We start from the raw sequence: 21,862 nt of genomic DNA, 5'->3' as shown, positions 1-21,862 counted from the left end.
ACACGCATAGAGTAAAAGTAGAATATGGCTTATTATAGTGAGGAAAAACAATTAGCTCAACTTCCACATCTAAATTGATGCAAGAACATGGATATTCTTAGATGCTAATGTTCTCCCTCACCAACTTAATTCTTGATGATTGTATTTTAGGAAGCTGCTCCCAGAAATTGGCACAAAGCAGCTTCAAGTGTTTTTGCACTATTATTTAGAAGTGCACTTCAAATGGAAGTGGACTGCCAGGCAAATGAGGTTGAAAAAATGTATGCACACACAGGACATTTACTCTTGGCTTCAGTTCCGGCATCCGTTCTTCTTTGAAATAAGAACTGGAAAAAAAAATACAAACTACTAATCATTGAATGTAGAGCTTGAAACAGTTTTTGAAGATTGCCGTGTAATTCCCCTCCACCTCATTTGGAGAACAAAATAATCCATTGAGTTTTCTGAGATTCTTACAGGACTAGGTACAAACATGGTTTTTAGGGGGGAGGGATAGCTCAGTGGTTTGAGCATTGGCCTGCTAAACCAAGGGTTGTGAGTTCAATCCTTGAGGGGGCCACTTAGGGATCTGGGGCAAAATCAGTACTTGGTCCTGCTAGTGAAGGCAGGGGGCTAGTCTCAATGACCTTTCAAGGTCCCTTCCAGTTCTAGGAGATATCTCCATTAATTTAAATGTATTTATTTTATGGTTCAAATTATGTCCTGGAGAGAACTATTAGAAACTAATGGAAATGTTTGAAATAAATCATAAAGCTAAATCTTTCTTAATTGAATAGCCAGTTTAACCAATTGCTCTTTACTTTCTTACACTGTAGGTGTGGCCAGGCCTGACTGTGTTCCCTGACTACACCAACCCAGAATGTACCAACTGGTGGATAGAAGAATGTAAGCTCTTTTACGATCAAGTGAAGTATGATGGGATTTGGATTGTAAGTCATTCATCCCTTTTTTTTATATGAAGCTAGTGAGAGTTTAGGATGAAACATCTTTTCAATCTCATCTTTTTGTACTGTAGGGATGTTTCTTATTAAAAACTAAAATCAAAATACTACTTATTTCCTAATCTTTTAGCTGGAGAACAAAACACATTGGCTGAAATCCTGGCCTCACTAATGCCATTGGACTTTGATGGGGCCAGGATTTCATCCAATGTATTTAGTGTATTTATATTTATGATGTTGCGGTGCATCTAAAGTAACTTGACTTAGCTCATAATTGTGTAAATGGGAGAGGAAGCTTCAGTGTCTGCAAAAAACAACAACAACAACAAAAAATCCCTACCCTGCAAAAAAGTATTAAAATAATAAAGGAGGGAGAGTGAATGAGATTTCTTGCCCTTTTTAATAACTCTTCCAAACCGGTGTTATGAGTGTTACAATGCTAACAATATTTTCACCTCTAGTGAAAAATGTGGTAGCTGGTGAAAAACAACTTTTAACTGACCAAACTTGTTTTTTATACTCTCTCAGTCTAGGAATGAGCAAATCAAGGTTTACTGAAGTAAGTGGAAATCTTTCCATTGACTTCAATGGACTTTGGTTTATTAGGCACCAGTTTAGCTACAGTAAAATTCTCTCTCTCTAACACACCACCCTGACCCAGCAAAGCACTTCGTCATGTGCTTAACTTCAAGTTTGTGAATACTCCAACTGAAGTGGGACCCCAGCCTCCAAACTTTGGCTCCAAAATAAACCCTCACTTCATTTGAACATTCAGAAATAATATTTGTTTAATCTTTCTTTCATTATTTCACATTCCTGCATCCTGTTTTCTGGGCAGGAGTGCAAACAGAAGTTACTACTAGTTATATTACAGCATCCAAAATTATGCTAGGTACTTAGAGGAACTTACAGTCTCATTTCATGCATGACCCAATGAAGGGGCAAAAAATAAAACATGGAAGTGAAAAGCAATCAGGCTGACTGTTAACGTATCGGTGGGTGTAGTATAGAATAACAATGCTAGTCAATCCACAGTTAAGAGGAAAATCCTTTTATCCATATTTGTTACTTTCAGCTGCAGGGATTACTGGGAAGTGGGTTCTTTTAAAAACATTCAGCAACAATTTTAATCTTTCTCTTCCTTGCCCATAACAAGCTAGTACACTTCGGAGAAAAGAGTCTAAGACATATTGCAATTATGACTAACAACCTTAAACTGCTGATTTCAAATTAGAATGGTTAATCAATATTTTCTAAATCAACAAGTGCTATTTCAATTTTCTTGCAAATCATTTTTTAGCCAAATTTCTACCTGGCAAACGATATAGTTGTTCAAAGTGGAATTGTGTATTTATTTGTGGAGATTCACTGAGAGTTAACACACTACCAAGTTTATAAACCATTGACAAAGCCAAGAGCTAGTCGGGATAATTGCCTATATAAACCATGGACAAATTTTGGAAACCTATTTATATCATGATTAATTGGACAATGGGGAGCTGTCCTGCATGGGTACTGAAGGACTAAAATTCACACACTCCAAATCCAGATAGGTCAGGGAGTTTCAACTCAGTCCTTCTGCAGTCACTATTTCAGATTAGGAGCCGCAAAAGTAGCAGAGAACCCTGGTGCTCTCTCTGGAGGGGTTCCTCCTCCACAGAATCCATGTAAATTTAGGTCCAGTTGTCAACTTACTGAAGTCAGGTAGATCTGAGCAAGATTTGCCAAATTTGACGCCCTCCCCCCCCCCCCCCCCCCCGATTAGTCTACTGGAGATAAATACCATAGCAAAACTTCAAACCTTAGGCTTCTACATCCATATTTAGGTTCGTAAACAAAAGTGACTTAATTTTAAAAAATGATGAACACCTCTAAAGCTCCCAGTGAGGTCAGTGAGATTTGTGGGGTGCTCAGCAGACCTGAAAATTAGCTTCAACTTGTATTTAGGTGCCTAAATATGGATGTTGCAATCTAACTTTAGGCACTCTAGGGTTGAAAATGTTGGCCTATATGTTTAATTAAACATGGTAATGCATATGTTCTGTATACCTCCCCCCAGTTTTTATTCAGGTCTCATTCAGACAGGCTGTATGGAGTTCGACTAGATTTGGGGCCCTTAGACTTGCCAACTCTGATATACTCTCTCCTTACATTGTAGCTCAATTCATGTTAAGTTCTAAGACTCAGGAATTCACAACGTAAAATATGTTTAATAGCAAATAGATATCTGAGGCCATTGTAATTCTAGTATATTGCATAATAGTTTCTGATTATCTAAGATGACTAGGAAAATTACTGTACTTTCATGACTGGAATCAAATTTGCCGGAGATCAGGCTTTGATGAATCCCTTGAATGTAAAAGAATGGGTAGAAACTGAAAAGGAAAGGATTGGACTATATTTCAGTGTGGGAAGTCAAATCCCATTTGTTTTGGGGCCAATAATATTTCAGATTTAAGAGCCATTAGGCAGAATGAAAGAGAACCACACTGGACAGGCTTTCTTCTGAGGGACAGAAAAGAGTCTTCTTCCTGAGCATGACAAACCCAAATAGAACATGTGGCGGCGGCAACATCAAAAGCGAATTGACTACTGTCCTTCATGTGTACGAGCACACGCACATGGGTTTCTAGTGTCTTTCAAGTTTTAATTGGATACTTTTTATTTCAAAAATGATTTTTCTCCCTTTGGCACTCTACTATCTTGCTACTTTGCATCTGATGAGGGCATGTGGAGCTGTTGGCAGCCTTTTGATAGTTCATGGCGTGCACTGGCCATGCTTCGGCTAATCCACTACTAATGCTGGTGTAAGAATAGGTGTTTTTAATCTGAATGTTTGTTTCATAAACAGCTGAATTGTGATTCCTGTTCTCTGTAGCAGCATAAACGCACCCTGGCATGTTATTTAGAAATAAAAAGGGGTGCGAGACCATATTTTTTCTTCTTCTTCTTCTTTTTTTTAATAAGCAACATTAATTTCAGAAAAAAAATCCAACAAACATAAACAAATCCCCAAACTATTACAATTTTAAATTACTCGCTCTTAACCACTGAAAGAAACACCCTTTTCTGCTTCTAGGTGACAGTTTATTTTTGCTGACTCTGTGGTTCTGTTGCTCATTTGGGTCAAGTTAGCAAGTATAAATTGTATTGCTCTTTTCATGAGAGCAAAAAATTTCTGTAAAGGATTTGGTCATCAGAGTAAAGTTTCTCCAGCATAAATTTGCGGTGTTCTTCCATGCGTACCTTTTACATAGTGTATTTAGGGATACATACGAAAACGCAGTGCTGTGATGTCAACTAAAAATCATGTCAGTCACCAGTTGTAGGAAATATTATTGGGGACAGCTTTTACAATCTCTAGCTACACTGCAGAATTTGATAGACAATCACAAAATACCCCTCCTCACCCTTCATCTCTCACAAACTGTATGGCAGGGAGCCAACACTTGTGCTGAAGGCACCATGAAGATTTATATATGGAAGCAAAAAGTTATCCTTAGACTTCAGTTATTCTTTCATTTTCCTATGTCAGGGTTCAGTTGTGCCACCTTTATTTGCCTGATGTAGTTTCCATGGCTAGATTCGGGTTGCTCTTTATGCAGGCACAGAGTGAAGAGAGGAGGCAAGTAGGTGCCTATCAACACTGAAATAGGGCCAGCTAAAATTATGCCCCTTGCACATCAGTGAGCACAGGGCTGATTCTGGGTTGTTCCTCCAAGGCAGGCACCCTATATGCATCCACAGATGGGTGGGGAAGGGAACTGCTGGAGCCATGTCCACTCCCATGTGGACCTGGCTAGCCACGTGGGTGGGGGGGAAGAATGCTGCACCCTCACAGGGGATAGCAGTTTGTGAAACACTCACAGCACACCAAGGAGGCAAACTGTGATCTGCCCCCAGTGGACCTCCTGGAGTAGTGAGACTCCATTCTGCTCGCCAGTGCAAGGCTCTGCCTTAGCTCTATGCATATAGCTCCATTGATTTAAATAGAACTACTGAGATAGTGAAGTGATCATCAAGGGGTTACGGGGGTTTTTCAGAGTATTATGGGTCGCACCCATGCTCCACCCTTCTCTTATTTCCTGTTAGTGGGTGTACTGCTTTCCCCTCCTTGCTCTGTTAGGTAGCCGAATAAAGCCATGGGTTCCCAGCCTGCAATACTGCAAGCAGAGTGTTTCTCTTATGCACTGAGCAGTCCCAGGACAAAAGCTGGCAGAGTCAAGTTCTACTCAAAATGAGAAAGAGTCAGTTGAATTTTGATTTTTGCTCTGCTTGAGCTATCACCCAGTGAGGTGTGCATAAACTTCTGCCTAAGCTTATTACTGTATGATACTATATTAAAAATGAGCAAAAACCTTTTCTGATCGTACAGGAGGAGTGCTTAAAAGAGGGCAAACCAACCATTTTACAGAGGGTGCAGTGTGTGTGTGTGTATAGAGGATCTGGTTCTCATTATCTAGCGTTATATTTATAGTCTCTCTGCTAAGTAGTAGTCGTTGTTGTTGGGACATTGTAGACCAGTCCTCTGATGGAGCAGAAATCTGTGAGTCTGCTATTTTCTTAGAATAAGTGGTTTATTTAACATCACATAACCACCCATCCTTGAACAAAAATGTCCAGAAAGGGCACACAAATGCTGCCTCTTTTAGCCCAAACTTCAGTTCCTGGTTCTGAGGAAGCAACTCTGCCACAAGAATTGACTCTATAGAAATTAAGTCAGAGACCAAACTGGCTTGTGTTTGTAGCAACTGCTGCCCCCCCCCAGAAACAACATCACAAATACTTACAACTTCACAGTATTTCTTCAAAGACTGCACACTAGGTACTTGGCACATAAGGTCAAAACAAAGCAAAACAAACCACGCCCCCAGAACGAACAAACAAACAAGAACAAAAAATAAACAAAACCCTTGTTAGACTATGTGTAACAGCACCATCTTCTGGTGACTGCCACCATAATTCATTTTTAGTAAGCAGAAGGTTAATATGGTGGCAAATTGTTCCCAATATGAATTGGTCTATAATGCTTTATGCTCCTTTAGTGTTATGGAACCAGTTCCCAATGATTCAGTGTCTGTAAAATCTTTGTATTCTGCAATCTCTTGAAACAAAGAGATGTTGTTTTGAGCAATTGATGAAAAAGAGACACTTTTTGATATATACTTTTAAGTGTATGTTTGAAGGTATTTAAAGTCTCACTTTAAGATTCCTTTACATTTCCAGAAAGTGGTGATGTGAATCAGGCCTTATATGTTTGCAAAATTAAGCCCTTTTCTTTGAATACATCCAGGGGTGAGAAAATAAATGGAAGAAGGGTGGGCTCAATCGATAAAGCCTCACAAAATTGAACTATTCCTTTTTCAAGAGAAAGTACAAATGTAAAGGGAATTAACCTGCACACTCTGCTATTTAATGATTCACAGAAACCTTTCCTTAATATACAGCAACATGTTAATATTTGATTTGGCTACAACTTGTGTAATTCCAATTAATGTAATAGAATAAGTTAAAATTATACATGGCCTGATTTTTGATCTCACAGGCACTCATTTCACACCGGGGTTACTTTATTGACTTTAAGTTCATTGCTTTGTATTTATACCAACATACGTGATATCAGAGACAGGCCCACTATCTTTTGTATGTTGCAAAACAGTTGGGTTTATAAAAAAGATTGATGTACTTTGATTCTGAATACAACTACATGAAAAAAACAACAATTCTTTATGAATGCCTTTAGTTCATACCTCTTAGGTAAGTTCATGCCCAATTCTTTCAAATGTCGAGTGAGAGACTGTGCATTATGAACTGTCATTCTGGGACTGAATCTGTCACAGCTTGAAGTGAAATATAATATATACATACCATTTATACCAGCGGTTTTTAGCCTGTGGTCTGCAGACCCAGAGGGTCTAAGATTTCCAAAGGGACCCTCACTTGCATTTGAAATTTTTTAGGTGTCCGCAAGTAAAAAAAAGATTGAAACCCACTGTTTTATACCGATCATGGGTGCAGTCCTGCAAATAAACAGCTGAGTACATTTGCACAAGGTACTATGAGAGGGCTCACTTGAATAAGTCTCTGCAGCATCAGGATCTATATTATTATGTGAATAAATGCGTATAATATCTACACCTCTATATGTTAGGTAGTGAGACTTTAGTTAAATTTTTTTTCCCCTTTCCTAAATGATCTGATGAATAAAATATAAGGATTTCATTAGGGAAAGATATTTAAGCAAATCCTATCATAATCTATGTCTTTTTTTTTCCCCCAGGACATGAATGAAATATCCAGCTTTATAAGAGGTTCAACAGATGGCTGTGACCCAAACAATTTAAACTATCCTCCTTTCACTCCCAGTAAGTCTATAGTCTTTAATCATATGGCAAAAATACAAGTGTGTGTGAGATACAAGTAATCAATTATAATGAGATGAGGGAAATTTTTACCATTTTTTAATGTTTTATGTTCTAAACATTCCTAATGACAGAAAAGATGAGTATATAGTATGTTATCCTCAGTGGCTTAGGTACTGTTTCCAGAACTCCTGAAGGCGAATGGCTTTTTCCAGTAAAATGTTTCACCATTCTTCAAATTATTAGCTGCATTTGCTAAAGTAAATGTTGCCATTGCTTTAATTAAGTCAAGCAATAGTATTGATTTTCCTTTATCATTCATAGCTTTAGACCCGTAAGCATAACTAAACTGGAATTCTAATGTTTTATCAAGCAATAACTTATGTAACCCTGTCGCAGTATCTTGCCAGGTCCAATAGTTCAATAATTAAGGGTGTCGTGGAAAAAGTCACCCACGCATTGATTTTAGTTCACAGACTCAAGCCTGAGGCCAGTTTATTGCAAAACATACCGACGCGTTGGGGTTAGCAGTCCGAAAACTACCACGCCTAGCACAGCACGCAGACTGCCTTTATTCCGTCAAATCGCAAGCATAGTACAAATAATACGTCATTTATGCAAAAATAAGAGTGGGGTCTGTCCCTTTTTCCCGGTAGCTCCCTCATTATTTACGAGAATTGGGTGCCTATTGGGTGTGTGTGGGGGGGTTCTTGGTGGTTTCCGATATGGGTGGTACTTGGCACCAGTTGGGGTGTTGTTCTTGTATTTTTTTTTTTCCGGGGTCATAGGAGTTTATTACGGGACGCCTACAGATGATATACGATTAGCTGGTTGGCGGATAGCTGGAACTATAGGAGAAGTTGACCTTTACTAGAAGCAATTTCTTCATATAGGCGGTTATTATGTTTTATAAACAAGCGGTTATCATGTTCTTACAGACAGGCAGTTATCATGCATTTCATAAACAAGCAGTTATTCTGTTGTTATGGCCTATTGCATTGCTTCCTTCCCCTCCCTCCTCTGGTCAAAGCCCATGACCGTATTTGGCAGGGAATTGAACAGCTTAGTTTGGTTCAGGCCCTGGCCTGTACTGTTTTATGTAAAGGCCGTATGTATAGTCAGCTTCTGTCAGAGGACCTGAATTTGGGCCTTCGGTGTTACTTTTGCTGTCATAAAGAAGGCCACCTAGTTCTTTTTCCCCACAAAGATGAAGTTGTGCAATCTTTCCACATGCTTGTGAGCGGTTGCTCACAGGAATAGTCCCATTGGCATCAGTGCATCAGCTTGTACAAAGAAGTGGTCAACAAGGTGATAAAGGGCTGCACAATCTAGTACTTAGTGCAAAATTTTAGACTCCATTGAAAGTAAAAAATATCTATTTTTTTTTCTGATCACACATAGATGTCAGGCTCTAATAAAAAAAGTAGAAAGATTTTGCTCTGTAAGAAATACATTGTAACCTTTTCCAGTGCAGTATTTAGGAGGTGGGAAAATGGGAAAGAAACGAGGAGCAGGGAACGTCTGTACAGAGCTGATTGGCACTTTGCACTCTAGCCGAAGCAAGGGGCAGTGTGCATGGCTGTGCTGCTCTGTGAGCAAGGCAGGACCCAGACTGCATCTCTGAGAGCTTACTTCTCCCTCTGTACTGAGGAGACCACACACCTGTGCTGGAGAAAGAGTAGCAGCACAGCAGTGGGTCTTCCCCTCTTAGCAGGATTTAGCAAAGCAAATAACCCATGCAGGGAAATAAGGAAGCTCCTTATGCCTCCTTACTCCCCTACACAGGCATGCAATCAAGGTGACAGTTAAGCCCATACTGAGCGACAGTTCTGAAAAATAAAGCAAGATTTATTAGTAAGAGAAGGGCTGGAAGGCAATGGCACTGAAGAGAGGTGGTGACTATTTAATATCACCTACAGAAATATGATAAAAAATTAATAATTTTATGTCCTGGACAAACTGAATCAGATTATATATCAGGGGTCGGCAACCTTTCAGAAGTGGTGTGCCGAGTCTTCATTTATACACTCTAATTTAAGGCTTTGCGTGCCGGTAATACATTTTAAGGTTTTTTAGAAGTCTAAAGTCTATAAATCTATAATATATAACCAAACTACTGTTATATGTAAAGTAAACAAGGTTTTCAAAATGTTTCAGAAGCTTTATTCAAAATTAAATTAAAATGCAGATCTTATCAGTTTAGTGTGATCCTTGCCCTTGCTTTTCCTTGCTGAGTTTTCCAATGTCTGGCACATATTTGGATACTTTAAGCTGCACACAGGCTTCTGAGTGATCAATTGTTAACCAGCTCCAAGAGAGACACAGGACAGATTTAATGTGTGAAAATACCTGTTCACACAGGTATGTGGATCCAAATGCTGAAAGCATTGCAAACGCAATTTTCTTCAAACAGTTAAATTTCACTGGCAGGGACATCCAGCAGGTCAGAATAGAGGCCCCATGATCTCTCTCGGTAGCTTCAAGTGCACTCCGCAGATCCACAAACTTTGATGTCCACAATTCTGAGCTTTTTAACTGAATGAGTTGCATTTTGAAATCTTCAACACCCATCCACTGAAATACAGCAAATTCAAGTCACTTTCATTGAACTTTTCAGGTATAATTAGAAAAGAAAACATTGGGCCAAGTCGCTGGAAATCATAGAATCATAGAATATCAGGGTTGGAAGGGACCTCAGGAGGTCATCTAGTCCAACCCCCTGCTCAAAGCAGGACCAATTCCCAACTAAATCATCCCAGCCAGGGCTTTGTCAAGCCTGACCATAAAAACCTCTAAGGAAGGAGATTCCACCCCCTCCCTAGGTAACCCATTCCAGTGCTTCACCACCCTCCTAATGAAAAAGTGTTTCCTAATATCCAACTTAAACCGCCCCCTCTGCAACTTGAGACCATTACTCCTTGTTCTGTCGTCAGGTACCACTGAGAACAGTCTAGACTCATCCTCTTTGGAACCCCCTTTCAGGTAGTTGAAAGCAGCTATCAAATCCCCTCTTTCTCCTCTCCTGCAGACTAAACAATCTCAGTTCCCTCAGCCTTTCCTCATAAGTCATGTGCTCCAGTCCCCTAATCATTTTTGTTGCCCCCCGCTGGAGTCTTTCCAATTTTTCCACATCCTTCTTGTAGGGGCCCAAAACTGGACGCAGTACTCCAGATGAGGCCTCACCAGTGTCAAATAGAGGGGAATGATCACGTCCCTCAATCTGCTGGCAATGCCCCTACTTATACAGCCCAAAATGCTGTTAGCCTTCTTGGCAACAAGGGCACACTGTTGACTCATATCCAGCTTCTCGTCCACTGTAACCCCTAGGTCCTTTTCTGCAGAACTGCTTCCTAGCCATTCGGTCCCTAGTCTGTAACAGTGAATGGGATTCTTCCGTCCTAAGTGCAGGACTCTGCACTTGTCCTTGTTGAACCTCATCAGGTTTCTTTTGGCCCAATCCTCTAACTTGTCTAGGTCCCTCTGTATCCTATCCCTACCCTCCAGCGTATCTACCACTCCTCCCAGTTTAGTGTCATCTGCAAACTTGCTGAGAGTGCAGTCTACACCATCCTCCAGATCATTAATGAAGATATTGAACAAAATCGGCCCCAGGACCGATCCTTGGGGCCTGACCAACCTAATTGAAACCGGCTGCCAACTAGACATGGAGCCGTTGATCACTACCCATTGAGCCCGATGATCTAGCAAGCTTTCTATCCACTTTATAGTCCATTCATCCAGCCCATACTTCTTTAACTTGGTGGCAAGAATACTGTGGGAGACCGTATCGAAAGGTTTGCTAAAGTCAAGGAATAACACATCCACTGCTTTCACCTCATCCACAGACCCAGTTATCTCCTCATAGAAGGCAATTAGGTTGGTCAGGCATGACTTGCCCTTGGTGAATCCATGCTGACTGTTCCTGATCACTTTCCTCTTCTCTAAGTGCTTCAGAATTGATTCCTTGAGGACCTGCTCCATGATTTTTCCAGGGACTGAGGTGAGGTTGACTGGCCAGTAGTTCCCCGGATCCTCCTCCTTCCCTTTTTTAAAGATGGGCACTACAGTAACCTTTTTCCAGTCATCCGGGACCTCCCCCGATCGCCATGAGTTTTCAAAGATAATGGCCAATGGCTCTGCAATCACATTCACCAACTCCTTTAGCACCCTGGGATGCAGCGCATCCAGCCCCATGGACTTGTCCTCATCCAGTTTTTCTAAATAGTCCCGAACCACTTCTTTCTCCACAGAGGGCTGGTCACCTTCTCCCCATACTGTGCTGCCCAGTGCAGCAGTCTGGGAGCTGACCTTGTTTGTGAAGACAGAGGTAAAAAAATCATTGAGTACATTAGCTTTTTCCACATCCTCTGTCACTAGGTTGCCTCCCTCATTCAGTAAGGGGCCCACACTTTCCTTGACTTTCTTCTTGTTGCTAACATACCTGAAGAAACCCTTCTTGTTACTCTTAACATCTCTTGCTAGCTGCAACTCCAAGTGTGATTTGGTCTTCCTGATTTCACTCCTGCATGCCCAAGCAATATTTTTATACTCCTCCCTGGTCATTTGTCCAATCTTCCACTTCTTGTAAGCTTCCTTTTTGCATTTAAGATCAGCAAGGATTTCACTATTAAGCCAAGCTGGTCGCCTGCCATATTTACTATTCTTTCTATACATCAGGATGTTTTTTTCCTGCAACCTCAATAAGGATTCTTTAAAATACAGCCAACTCTCCTGGACTCCTTTGCCCCTCATGTTATTCTCCCCGGGGATCCTGCCCATCAGTTCCCTGAGGGAGTCAAAGTCTGCTTTTCTGAAGTCCAGGGTCCATATTCTGCTGCTCTCCTTTCTTCCCTGTGTCAGGGAAATCTGTCAGAAAATTCTGATTCCAGGTCTTGCATGTACTTTCCAATCTCATTGACATTGACAGTGCAACGTGTCGATAGTTCTTTTATGAGTTGGAAGTAGCGGAAAGTAGAAGTTTGAATATCCCTGGAAAAAACTACTAGTTTCACAACAAATGCTTTCCAGACTTCATAAAGATCCAGAACTGTTTGCCCTGCACCAGGAGACAGAGGTTGAGTTCGTTTAGGTGAGCGGTGATATCAATTAGAAACATGAGTTTACACAGCCATTTGTCATCATCCAGTTCGGGGTAGTTTTGTTCTTTTTCCGACAAAAAGGCCTTGATTGCATCAAAACGGTTTACAAAGCGCACCAAAACCTTGCCACGACTTAGCCACCGAATGTTTTTTTTTCTGATGTCAACTCCTCATTCTTCAAAATGGTTTACAAAACTTTCCAGTATATCTTACCCCTTTGTTGTGCCATGCAGGGGTTTTAGGCAACAAAGTTCCTCTTGGATTTCATCGGAAGCACAATATCTTGCAACAACTGCCGAACGTGGAACATCGTTTATATCCACGCTCTCATCAACTGCAACACTAAACACTGCTGTATCTCTCAATGCGGTCGACTCATCTGCTTTTCCTTAATGTTTTCTGCCATTTCACTTATGCGTCTCTCATCTGCAGAGATGGGCAGTTCTTTTATTCTAGATATGATTGTATCTTTATTTGGCAAATCATTGAATAAAATCATTGAACTGCTGAGAAAAACTTTTATATATTCCCCATCTGTAAACGGCTTTCTTTTTTTTTGCAATGCCCTGTGCAATCTTGTAACTTCCTTCTGTAGCTTGATTTTTACTTACACTTAAGCTTTTAAAAACACTGCTTTGCTTCTCATAGGCTGCTACTGCCTTTTTGATTGATTCAATCTTGTCTACTTTGTCAAGAAAGGTTTTCTCATGCTTCGTTTCAAAACATCGTCAAACACTTGATGTGCGACAATCAATACTTTCATAACAGAAAGCACAAATAGCACGGTCCTCCTTTTCGATAAATCCAAATACATCTGTCCAAGTAGGCTGAAATGATAGGACATCTAGCTTCACTTTCTTAGGAGCTGCCATTTTGTCAAGTGTTCCCTTCAACTCTCAGTGGGGAAAAAAATGGTTGTAGAAGGCAGGCACAAGGTCAAATGCAGTGTGGTCTGATATAAGCAGTTTTATGATGGAGTGCTGAGCTGCACCCCCTCTTGCCTCGTGTGCAACCCTCACTTTCCCAGGCTGGGGACAGTGGGCCACAGTGGGGAGGCTGCAGAGCACTGATCCAAGGCTGGGAGCAGAGCCCAAAGTAGTCTGCTGGGACTCCGGGCCAGAAAGCAGGCTGAGCAAGGCTAGAGATCCAGACCCCATCTGGCAGGAGGTCAGCAGCTGGAACCCCAGATTGGGAGCTGAGGTGAGTGGAGCTGGCGGCTGGTAGGGCTGAGCAGGGCCGGAGTCTGTCTGGCAGGGGGCCTGTGCTGGAACTCCCAGCCGGAAGCAAGGTGAGTGGGGCTGGGGCGGGGACCCCGTCTGGGAAGGGGCCAGCAGCTGGAACCCCAGAGCAGCAACTGAGCGGCTCAGCCCGCCACCGCTGTGGGGTTTCGGTTGCTGGCTTCTGCCAGCCGGGGTCTCAGCCCACTGCCAGTCTGGGGTTCCTTCACCCAGGCCAGCAGTGGGCGCTGAGTGGGACTGGCAGTGGGACCCCAGCTGGCAAGAGCCGGTGGCGGAAACCCCAGAGTGGCGGCGGGCTGAGTGGCTCAGCCCGCGCCGCATGCCATCAAAAATCGGCTCGCGTGCCACAGGTTGCCGACCCCTGTTATATATCAATGCACTAAACTCCACTCTGATACAAAAGCTGCATTTATAGAAATATTAGAGATAATGGGTGAATTGTTCTGGGTTCGCATATTGATTGCCATGAGGTATAGGGAGCTCCAAAGCAGAAAAGTACCATAGTTTAAACACACATGAATAAAGCCAGTGTACCTCAATCTAGCTTAACCTACTGTCATATGATATGATATTGACAAGCACCCATTGTTTCATTCTTGAAGCACTGTGGTGAATGTAAATACTAAACAAAAAGGGCCCCTGCATTTTGTTATGTATTAAGATAAAAGATTGCAAATATTCAAAATAAAGGCGTACTCCAATGTTGTCATATCATTTTCTAAAGGTATTCTCGATGGACTCATGTATTCAAAGACACTTTGCATGGATTCAGTGCAATCTTGGGGAAAACACTATGATGTTCACAGTCTATATGGATATTCCATGACTCTATCTACTGATAAGTAAGAACTGCTTTCTAACAATTGTTACATAAAGCTATACTAGAGTATGTGGCTTAAAGTTGCAAAAGTGAAGTGATTAGTGATTTTTAGGTACCCACTTTGAAACTCTTTAAAGGAGTTTGATTTTCAGAGATTGTTGAGCATCTGCCTTCTGGGAATCAGGTCCTTCTATGGTTTCTGAAGCTGGGCATCCAACACTGAAGCACCAAAATTCACTAGCCTGTTATAAAATTTAGGACTATGTGGCCAGTTTGCTTGTAGAATCAGTTAATGGAAGGAAGACCCTGCATTACTATTTAAAGTTCAACTCAAAAAAGTCTTAAAATTTGTGTTGTCTTTAAAAGTGCTAGTGAACTGCCAACCATGTTTGAATCATTTTCAAAGTTGGTGTAATTTCAAGACTATTTCAATCAAGTTTATTTCTGTTTGAAGAACAAATAAAGCCATGGTCCTGGTTCTGGTCCTGGCTAACACAGCCCACAGGACCACTATCCTGGTAGATATGTGTCTTCACCTCATCCCATTTTGCATCTAAAGTTTCCAGTGAGTCACACATCTCCTCCATGACCGGTTCTGAATTGTGGAGTGTTAGAATAGAGGGGCTCTCTCTGTGCTTTGTTCTCTGCTTCTCTAAGCAGTGGGTTTAAAAAAATCATAGGTTTCAACATTTCCTTTCTCCCTACACTCAAATTGGTAGCTTAACATGTTGGACCCTCAACTGATCTAAACTGGTGCAGCTCCACTGAAGTAAAGCCAGTATATTCCAATTGAGTATCTGGCCCAAAGTTTAGTGGGCTAAACAGTTTCAGAAAGAGAACTTACTGAGGGTACATCTACACTACAGGGGGGAGTCGATTTAAGATACGCAAATTCAGCTACGTGAATAGCGTAGCTGAATTCGACGTATCGCAGCCGACTTACCCCGTTGTGAGGACGGTGGCAAAATCGACTTCTGCGGCTTTCTGTCGGCGGCGCTTACTACCACCTCCGCTGGTGGAGTAAGAGCGCCGATTCAGGGATCGATTGTCGCGTCCCAACGGGACGTGATAAATCGATCCCCGAGAGATCAATTTCTACCCGCCGATTCAGGCGGGTAGTATAGACCTAGCCTGAGAGTTAATATCAGGAGCTCAGCTAAAATACATCTGGCTAACTGGAAATGAGACAACATCCCTGAGCCTTATTATTTTTACGAATTAATGAATTTTAATTAGCAATGTGGAAAACAGATAATCTATCAGAGTTCAAGTACATTTACCATGTGGTATTAATTCCAGTTTCATTTAATTTTCAGAGCTATACAAGCTGTTTTCCCTGGAAAAAGAAGCCTTACTATTTCTAGGTCTACTTTTGCTGGATCAGGCAAATACACAGGACATTGGCTAGGGGATAATGCTGCTACATGGAATGATCTGAGATGGGCGATACCAGGAATGCTGGAATTTAACCTCTTTGGGATACCTTATGTATGTCACAGTTATTTGGGATCACCCTTCAAAGCAACAGATTAAGAATTAACAATGCAATCTTTTCATATAGTTGCTTGCTATCTAATCAAAACCCATATTAATAATGACCTTGTTCTTTAAAACATAAACAGTCATTGGCAGAAGTCCAGAAAAAACAAACAAGCAACTCTCATCCCTCATGTACAGCTTTACACAATTGGCTGGATTAAGTATGGTGCGGTTGCTACTGATTTTTGACGTCCTCTGAAGTATCAGGTATAGGCCACTCCCATAGCTGGGTTTCTGACTAGATGGACTTATGGTGTGATCAAGTGTACTGTGTCCTAGTGTACTCTGTCCTATGTTTCAAGCTATCTGTCACCCTTTATAATTGTTTTATCTTCAGTGATTAGCTCTATGAGCTGACGTTATACAGTGTTTTGCCACTGCATTGGCAGTTGGATAGGATTGCTCATTTATAAATGAATTAAATGGCCAAATTCCATCTTCAAGATTTGCATTTCTGTGATTGTACTGTGCTGCCATCTTGTAGACTGCTTACTGTTATTTAATTATTTCTTAATCATTTATTTATGGTAGCACCCACTCTGTGTTAATGTTTTCCAACAAAAGTACTCGAATTAATGTATTTAACACCAAGCCACTCCTTTCCCCATCATGCCACTCTCTTCCCTTTTAACTTCTCGCTAGTCCATTCTGATGCGCCTTTCACACTGAAATAGGAAAAGGAAGGTGTTTTTTTAAAATGGTGGACAAATTTCAGAGGCGATGTGCAAGGTTGAGCCCTTTACACTCAGTTGGGCTCCATCAGAGCTACTTGGAAAAATACTTCGTATTATTGCCACCAATGTGCAAAAGAATGTAAGGGTTCGTCACCCTGGCCCAGTGTGATCTACTGGGTGTGTGAATTGCAGTGCACACTAAAAAGTTTCACTGAAAGTGCCCCGTGTAGACTTTGAGAGAACTAAAAAGTACTCCGTTTGTGTTAACATGGTCCTGTTTGAAATGGGACTTAAGTTTCTTTATTACATTATAACATTTGGGGTATAAACTTAAAATCAAGTTTAAAAGAAACTTTGAAAAATATTAGAGCATTTTTTTAAAAGGAGATATACCTGACATTCCCCCCTTCAAATAATAATCTTTGATAATGGCTGTGTGTTATTCAGAACAGAAGCCATTTGACAGCTTTGGGTCTGAGTGAAATTAGATCTGAAAGAAGAAAAGTGTCAGGTGGAAATATGCTGAACACCTCTCTCAGCCTGGCTATTGTGGCAATTAAGGATATGTTGATTATTCACTGGAAATTATTCATTTCAGTTTGCATATCATCTTTGTAAGACTGGTAGTATGCCAATTAAAAATATGTGTAGAGATGTAGTATGCTGTATAATACATATAGGGTATATACAGCATTTTGACACACACACACTTTGTGTATAATTTTTTAGATTGGTGCAGATATTTGTGGTTTCTTTGATGATGTCACAGAAGAACTTTGCAGACGATGGATGCAAGTTGGAGCATTTTATCCATTTTGCAGAAATCACAATGCTGAAAATTACAAGGTAGGTTACAAATACTCTTAAAAAGTTCCTTAAAGATATAATTACATTACCAATTTCCTACTACTGTTGTATCAATGAACTTACAAGTAGACTACTAGCATTCTGTATCTCCACTAGCACAAAAGAACTGGAACAAATCCACTGTAATGTAATTATTTCTGTTGTCCTTAGTTAATATTTACTCAGTCATTGAAACAACTGCTGTCCTACTAGCATAGTGTAGGCATTCTGTCTCCTGCATTCTAATACTCTGTTCAATTAAGTTTTCTGGTCGAAGTGAGCTATATAGTTCACTGGATTGTAGCTGATAATTTTACATTCGTAGGCTGTCTTAATGAAATTCTAACTCCAAAAGAGTCACCTCCATTGGAAATAATTGTATGTACTGTGCCAAGTTCACCACTGGAATCAGCAGCTGCAACCTCATTGTGTCACTGTTCATGTGGACTCCAATAGAGTTGCAGCTGCTTATAGTGGATTTGGCCTACAGTGTTCTCCAAAACACGTTTCCTTCTTCATGACAACAATAACAATCCAACCTTTATTTTCAGCCTCAGGATCCGGCTATATTTGGGGCAGATTCTGTTTTGGTGAGATCATCAAAAAACTACTTGAACATTCGATACACTTTACTGCCCTACCTCTACACCCTTTTTTACAAAGCTCATACACAAGGAGACACAGTAGTGAGACCACTTCTTCACGAGTAAGTTCACTGATCAAAATATGCATAAACAGTATTTTTTGTTGGAAAGAGGGAATTCAATAGGGCAGAGTTTGATGCTATTGTATACATCATATTTATAATACAATAGCTTTTAAGAAAGATCAGTCATAAATCACATCTAGCTGTCTAAATTATTATCATTTGCTCTAACACCTGCTGTGAAAGGTATGAAATGTCAGTGGTAAATAAGAAAATGACTTTTTGGCATGCTGCACATTCTAGAAGTTGCATTTCCTAGCTCTTAAACTCTTAAACAAACTATTTCTAAACAGGAAATATATGAAAAATATAATTATAAACTAAATAAGGAAACACGGGAATGTATTTCTGGCATTGTCTGATTTTTCTTCATATCGAGATTAAAAACAAGCTATAGTGTTATAAATTTCCAGTTATCAGTGTTGCCATTCTTCTGTGCTGATTCCAGGCAATGTAGTGTTACCCATGGCAATACTCAAACAAACAAAATAAATTCTGCTACTTTCTCCATCTTTTAGGTTCTATTCAGATGAAGCAACGTGGGCTATTGATCGACAGTTCTTGTGGGGCCCTGGTCTTCTTATCACTCCTGTACTGGACCCAGTATGTTTGATTGTATATTAAAATCTATCTTTGAACTCTTTGTTGAGCACTGACATTCATATTATTTAGGACTCAATTTTCCCCCTAAACATCACTGTGTATCTCTAAAATTTGTAATAGCTAATACAATGGAGGGCACCCTATTGTCTTTACATTAGACCATTTGTTTCCTTGGATTCTTCTATGCTGCAAAGAATACATCTGACTTCTGGCTGTTCTCCTTGTAGCTGATTGGTTGGATAGGTTTACCAACATACACATGTTGACCAGATAATTTCATCAAGTAACCAGTGAACCATGACCTAGCAGAGCAAACATCAGTTATAGCTAAACTAATGCAGAAACACTTATGAATGTGACCATTCACAAGCAGGTAGATCAGAGGGACAGGACATGATACAATTGTTTGTCAAGACATGTTTCTAAAATTCACAAGCAGCTTCTCTTCATCTCTTTGTAATTTAACTGGAGAACACCAAGATCATGGATTATTCATGTTGCAATGATGACCCTCATTAATTCAAAATTTCCCCTTTGGCCCTCAATCTCACATATGCAATCGCATTTTTCAAGCTCTATCATAATACATTTGTTAAGTGTACAAAACAAGGCATATCTGAAAAGAAATATCTGGAACAAAGTAACACAAAAGGAGATTTTGGGGTAATTGTAAATATCAAATAAGACATGAGTTTGCAACATGATACAATATCAAAATGAGCCAGTGTGATTTTTGGGCTGCATATCACACACAAGTATCGTATCATGGAGCAGTGATGTAATAGTCCCTCTATGGTTCTGATGTGACTTTGCTAGGATTATTATATGCATTTATGGGTATCTCCATTCTACTAACATTTTAACAAGTTGGTGGGATTCAGAGAAAAGCAACATTGATTAGGAGCTAGAAGGACTGATTCATGAAGAAAAGTGAAAAGCAAGAGCTGTGCATAGCTTGGCTAAACAACATTTAAAAGGCGGGGGGGGGGGGGGGCTATGATAAAAATCTACAAACACCTGAAGGTGTAGATACCCCAAAAGAATTATTTAGTTTGGTACAAGGGGATATGACTAGGAGAAATGGGATAAAAGAAAGGAAGAATTGAGACTAAGTATCAGGGAAAATTTCTGATTGTCCCATCTACAAGGAACGTGACAGAAGCCTCATTGCATGGCACATTTAAAATGAGACCACATAGATCAGTAATAAGCCTACTTTAGGGCATAAATCTTCATTGCACATGGATGAACAAGGACATTTTTTTTTCTATTCTAACTTCTGTGATACTGGGGAAAAAAAGTCTTATACGTTGACCAGACCATTATAGAGAAAGGTCCTTCTTCGTAAACAAAAATCAGAACAAATATCATTGAAATTCTCTTGTCAGCTTGAAATTGTCACTTTGGAAATGCTGCTTTAGTTGCTATTTGATTTGTCTTCAAATATGAAAGATGTTTCTTTATTCTCATTTCAGGGGGTGGAAACAGTGACAGCATATATTCCTGATGCAGTATGGTATGACTATGAAACAGTAAGTAAATGCATATAATAAGGCTGGGCTGAGTCCATGTCTGTGTGTTCTTCTCAACATTGTCCTCTATGGGATGGGTTGTGATTGTTAGACCTGGTAGAGGAGATAAACATGAAGGAAGCAGAAAGTTGAGAGAGAGAGAGAAGGGAGAAATGGAGGAGAAGATGGGAGAGAGATAATTAAGGGAAGGAGGAGGAATAGATAGAGAGAAAGGAGAAGAGAGAGAGTTTGTAACAAATGTTAAGCAAGATTTATGTTTCTTCTACATTCTGTACAGTGCTGTTAACACCAACATCAGTAAATAAATAGTAAAATATAATAATAATACTTGCAGTCTCTTCTGGGCATTCAAACACTGGCATGATATCCTTATTTCTAAAGAAATTAAATTCACCACTTCTGTGCCAATTCTTCTGCCTGTTGGCTGAAGAAGGAAGGTAAGGTTCTACCCTGTGCTTGACACAGGACAGCGTCTACTTTCAGCCTTCCAAGATGAATTGGCTTTTCTTTGTGTGTTGATCGTGCTGGAATCAAAAAGTAAATGTTTTTTGTTTGCTGTTGTAATGTAGGGTGATTTTCTGAGGTAGTAGGCAGACCGTGTCTGAATAGACATTCATGTATTATAACTGGAGGAACTGGAATGGAAGCTCAGGATGTGAGAAACCATTCTCTGTAGTGAGTAATGTAAAATACCCATTTTCTTTTCCATTCCCATAAATTAGGGTGGAAGAGTAGTATGGAGAAGAAAACAAGCAGAGATGTATCTCCCAGCAGACAAACTAGGACTTCATCTGAGAGGAGGCTACATTTTTCCTATTCAGCAGCCAGCTAATACAACATTGTACAGGTACGTTTTAAGGCTGAGCACTTTGATCACACTGTTCCGTAATGTGATTTCAGGAGTGGGCTCAGAATTGTCAGATTTCAAACCATTGGGTGTATCATATGGGAATGTCTGAAGTCAATTGCATCCTACTCTCTTTAGTCAGGCTAAAGTCCCACTGTAGCCAGGGGTGCAGGATCAGTACTTCAGTGGTATTTGGATCAGGTCCTGAAGCTCTACAGTCAAACATATGGCCCAATTTGCTTGTCAATTTGCACACAGAGGGTTAAATTGTAGCTTTGTCACAAGTCCTGAGTAAGTGTCAACGTGCCCTAGGAACAGACTAGAAACCAGACTATGACACAGACTCTCAATCTGGTCTCTGGGTCCCCCTTTGCTCCAGAGAAGTGGGGGTAAGTAGTCTGCACCAATTGGTCCCTCTCCCTGCTAGCCCATATGTGTGATTAGCAGCACTGTGGTGAATACTGTCGTCCATCTCTACTACTGATGAAAGGGATGCTCCCTTGTTGCCCTGTGTGAATATGAAGGATCAGTTGCTCAGGCTGATTATTGCCTGTGGGACAAAGTGTGGATGTTAGACCAAATTCCTTTCTTGGAATAACAGATTGATACCCACGTAATTAAGAGGAAAAAATGATCTATTGGGTTTAGTATTTAA

At 40.4% G+C, this 21,862-nt stretch overlaps 1 protein-coding gene across 1 annotated transcript in view; it reads left to right on the top strand.

The window, feature by feature from the left end:
• The window catches only part of SI (sucrase-isomaltase), a 155,917-nt gene that overhangs the window by 35,607 nt on the left and 98,448 nt on the right, over positions 1 to 21,862 (top strand). Inside the window, exons 13-21 of the mRNA XM_034781458.1 lie at positions 816 to 929; positions 7,222 to 7,306; positions 14,365 to 14,482; positions 15,777 to 15,948; positions 17,403 to 17,519; positions 18,071 to 18,225; positions 18,744 to 18,828; positions 20,304 to 20,360; positions 21,083 to 21,207. Coding sequence (XP_034637349.1) covers positions 816 to 929; positions 7,222 to 7,306; positions 14,365 to 14,482; positions 15,777 to 15,948; positions 17,403 to 17,519; positions 18,071 to 18,225; positions 18,744 to 18,828; positions 20,304 to 20,360; positions 21,083 to 21,207 — 1,028 coding nt within the window. The remainder of the gene's footprint in view (positions 1 to 815; positions 930 to 7,221; positions 7,307 to 14,364; positions 14,483 to 15,776; positions 15,949 to 17,402; positions 17,520 to 18,070; positions 18,226 to 18,743; positions 18,829 to 20,303; positions 20,361 to 21,082; positions 21,208 to 21,862) is intronic.

Source organism: Trachemys scripta, chromosome 9, assembly GCF_013100865.1.
Source record: "Trachemys scripta elegans isolate TJP31775 chromosome 9, CAS_Tse_1.0, whole genome shotgun sequence".
NCBI classification, from domain to species: Eukaryota; Metazoa; Chordata; order Testudines; family Emydidae; genus Trachemys; species Trachemys scripta.
The sequence above is the reverse complement of the archived record's forward strand: the minus strand, read 5'-3'. Positions and strand labels throughout refer to the sequence as shown.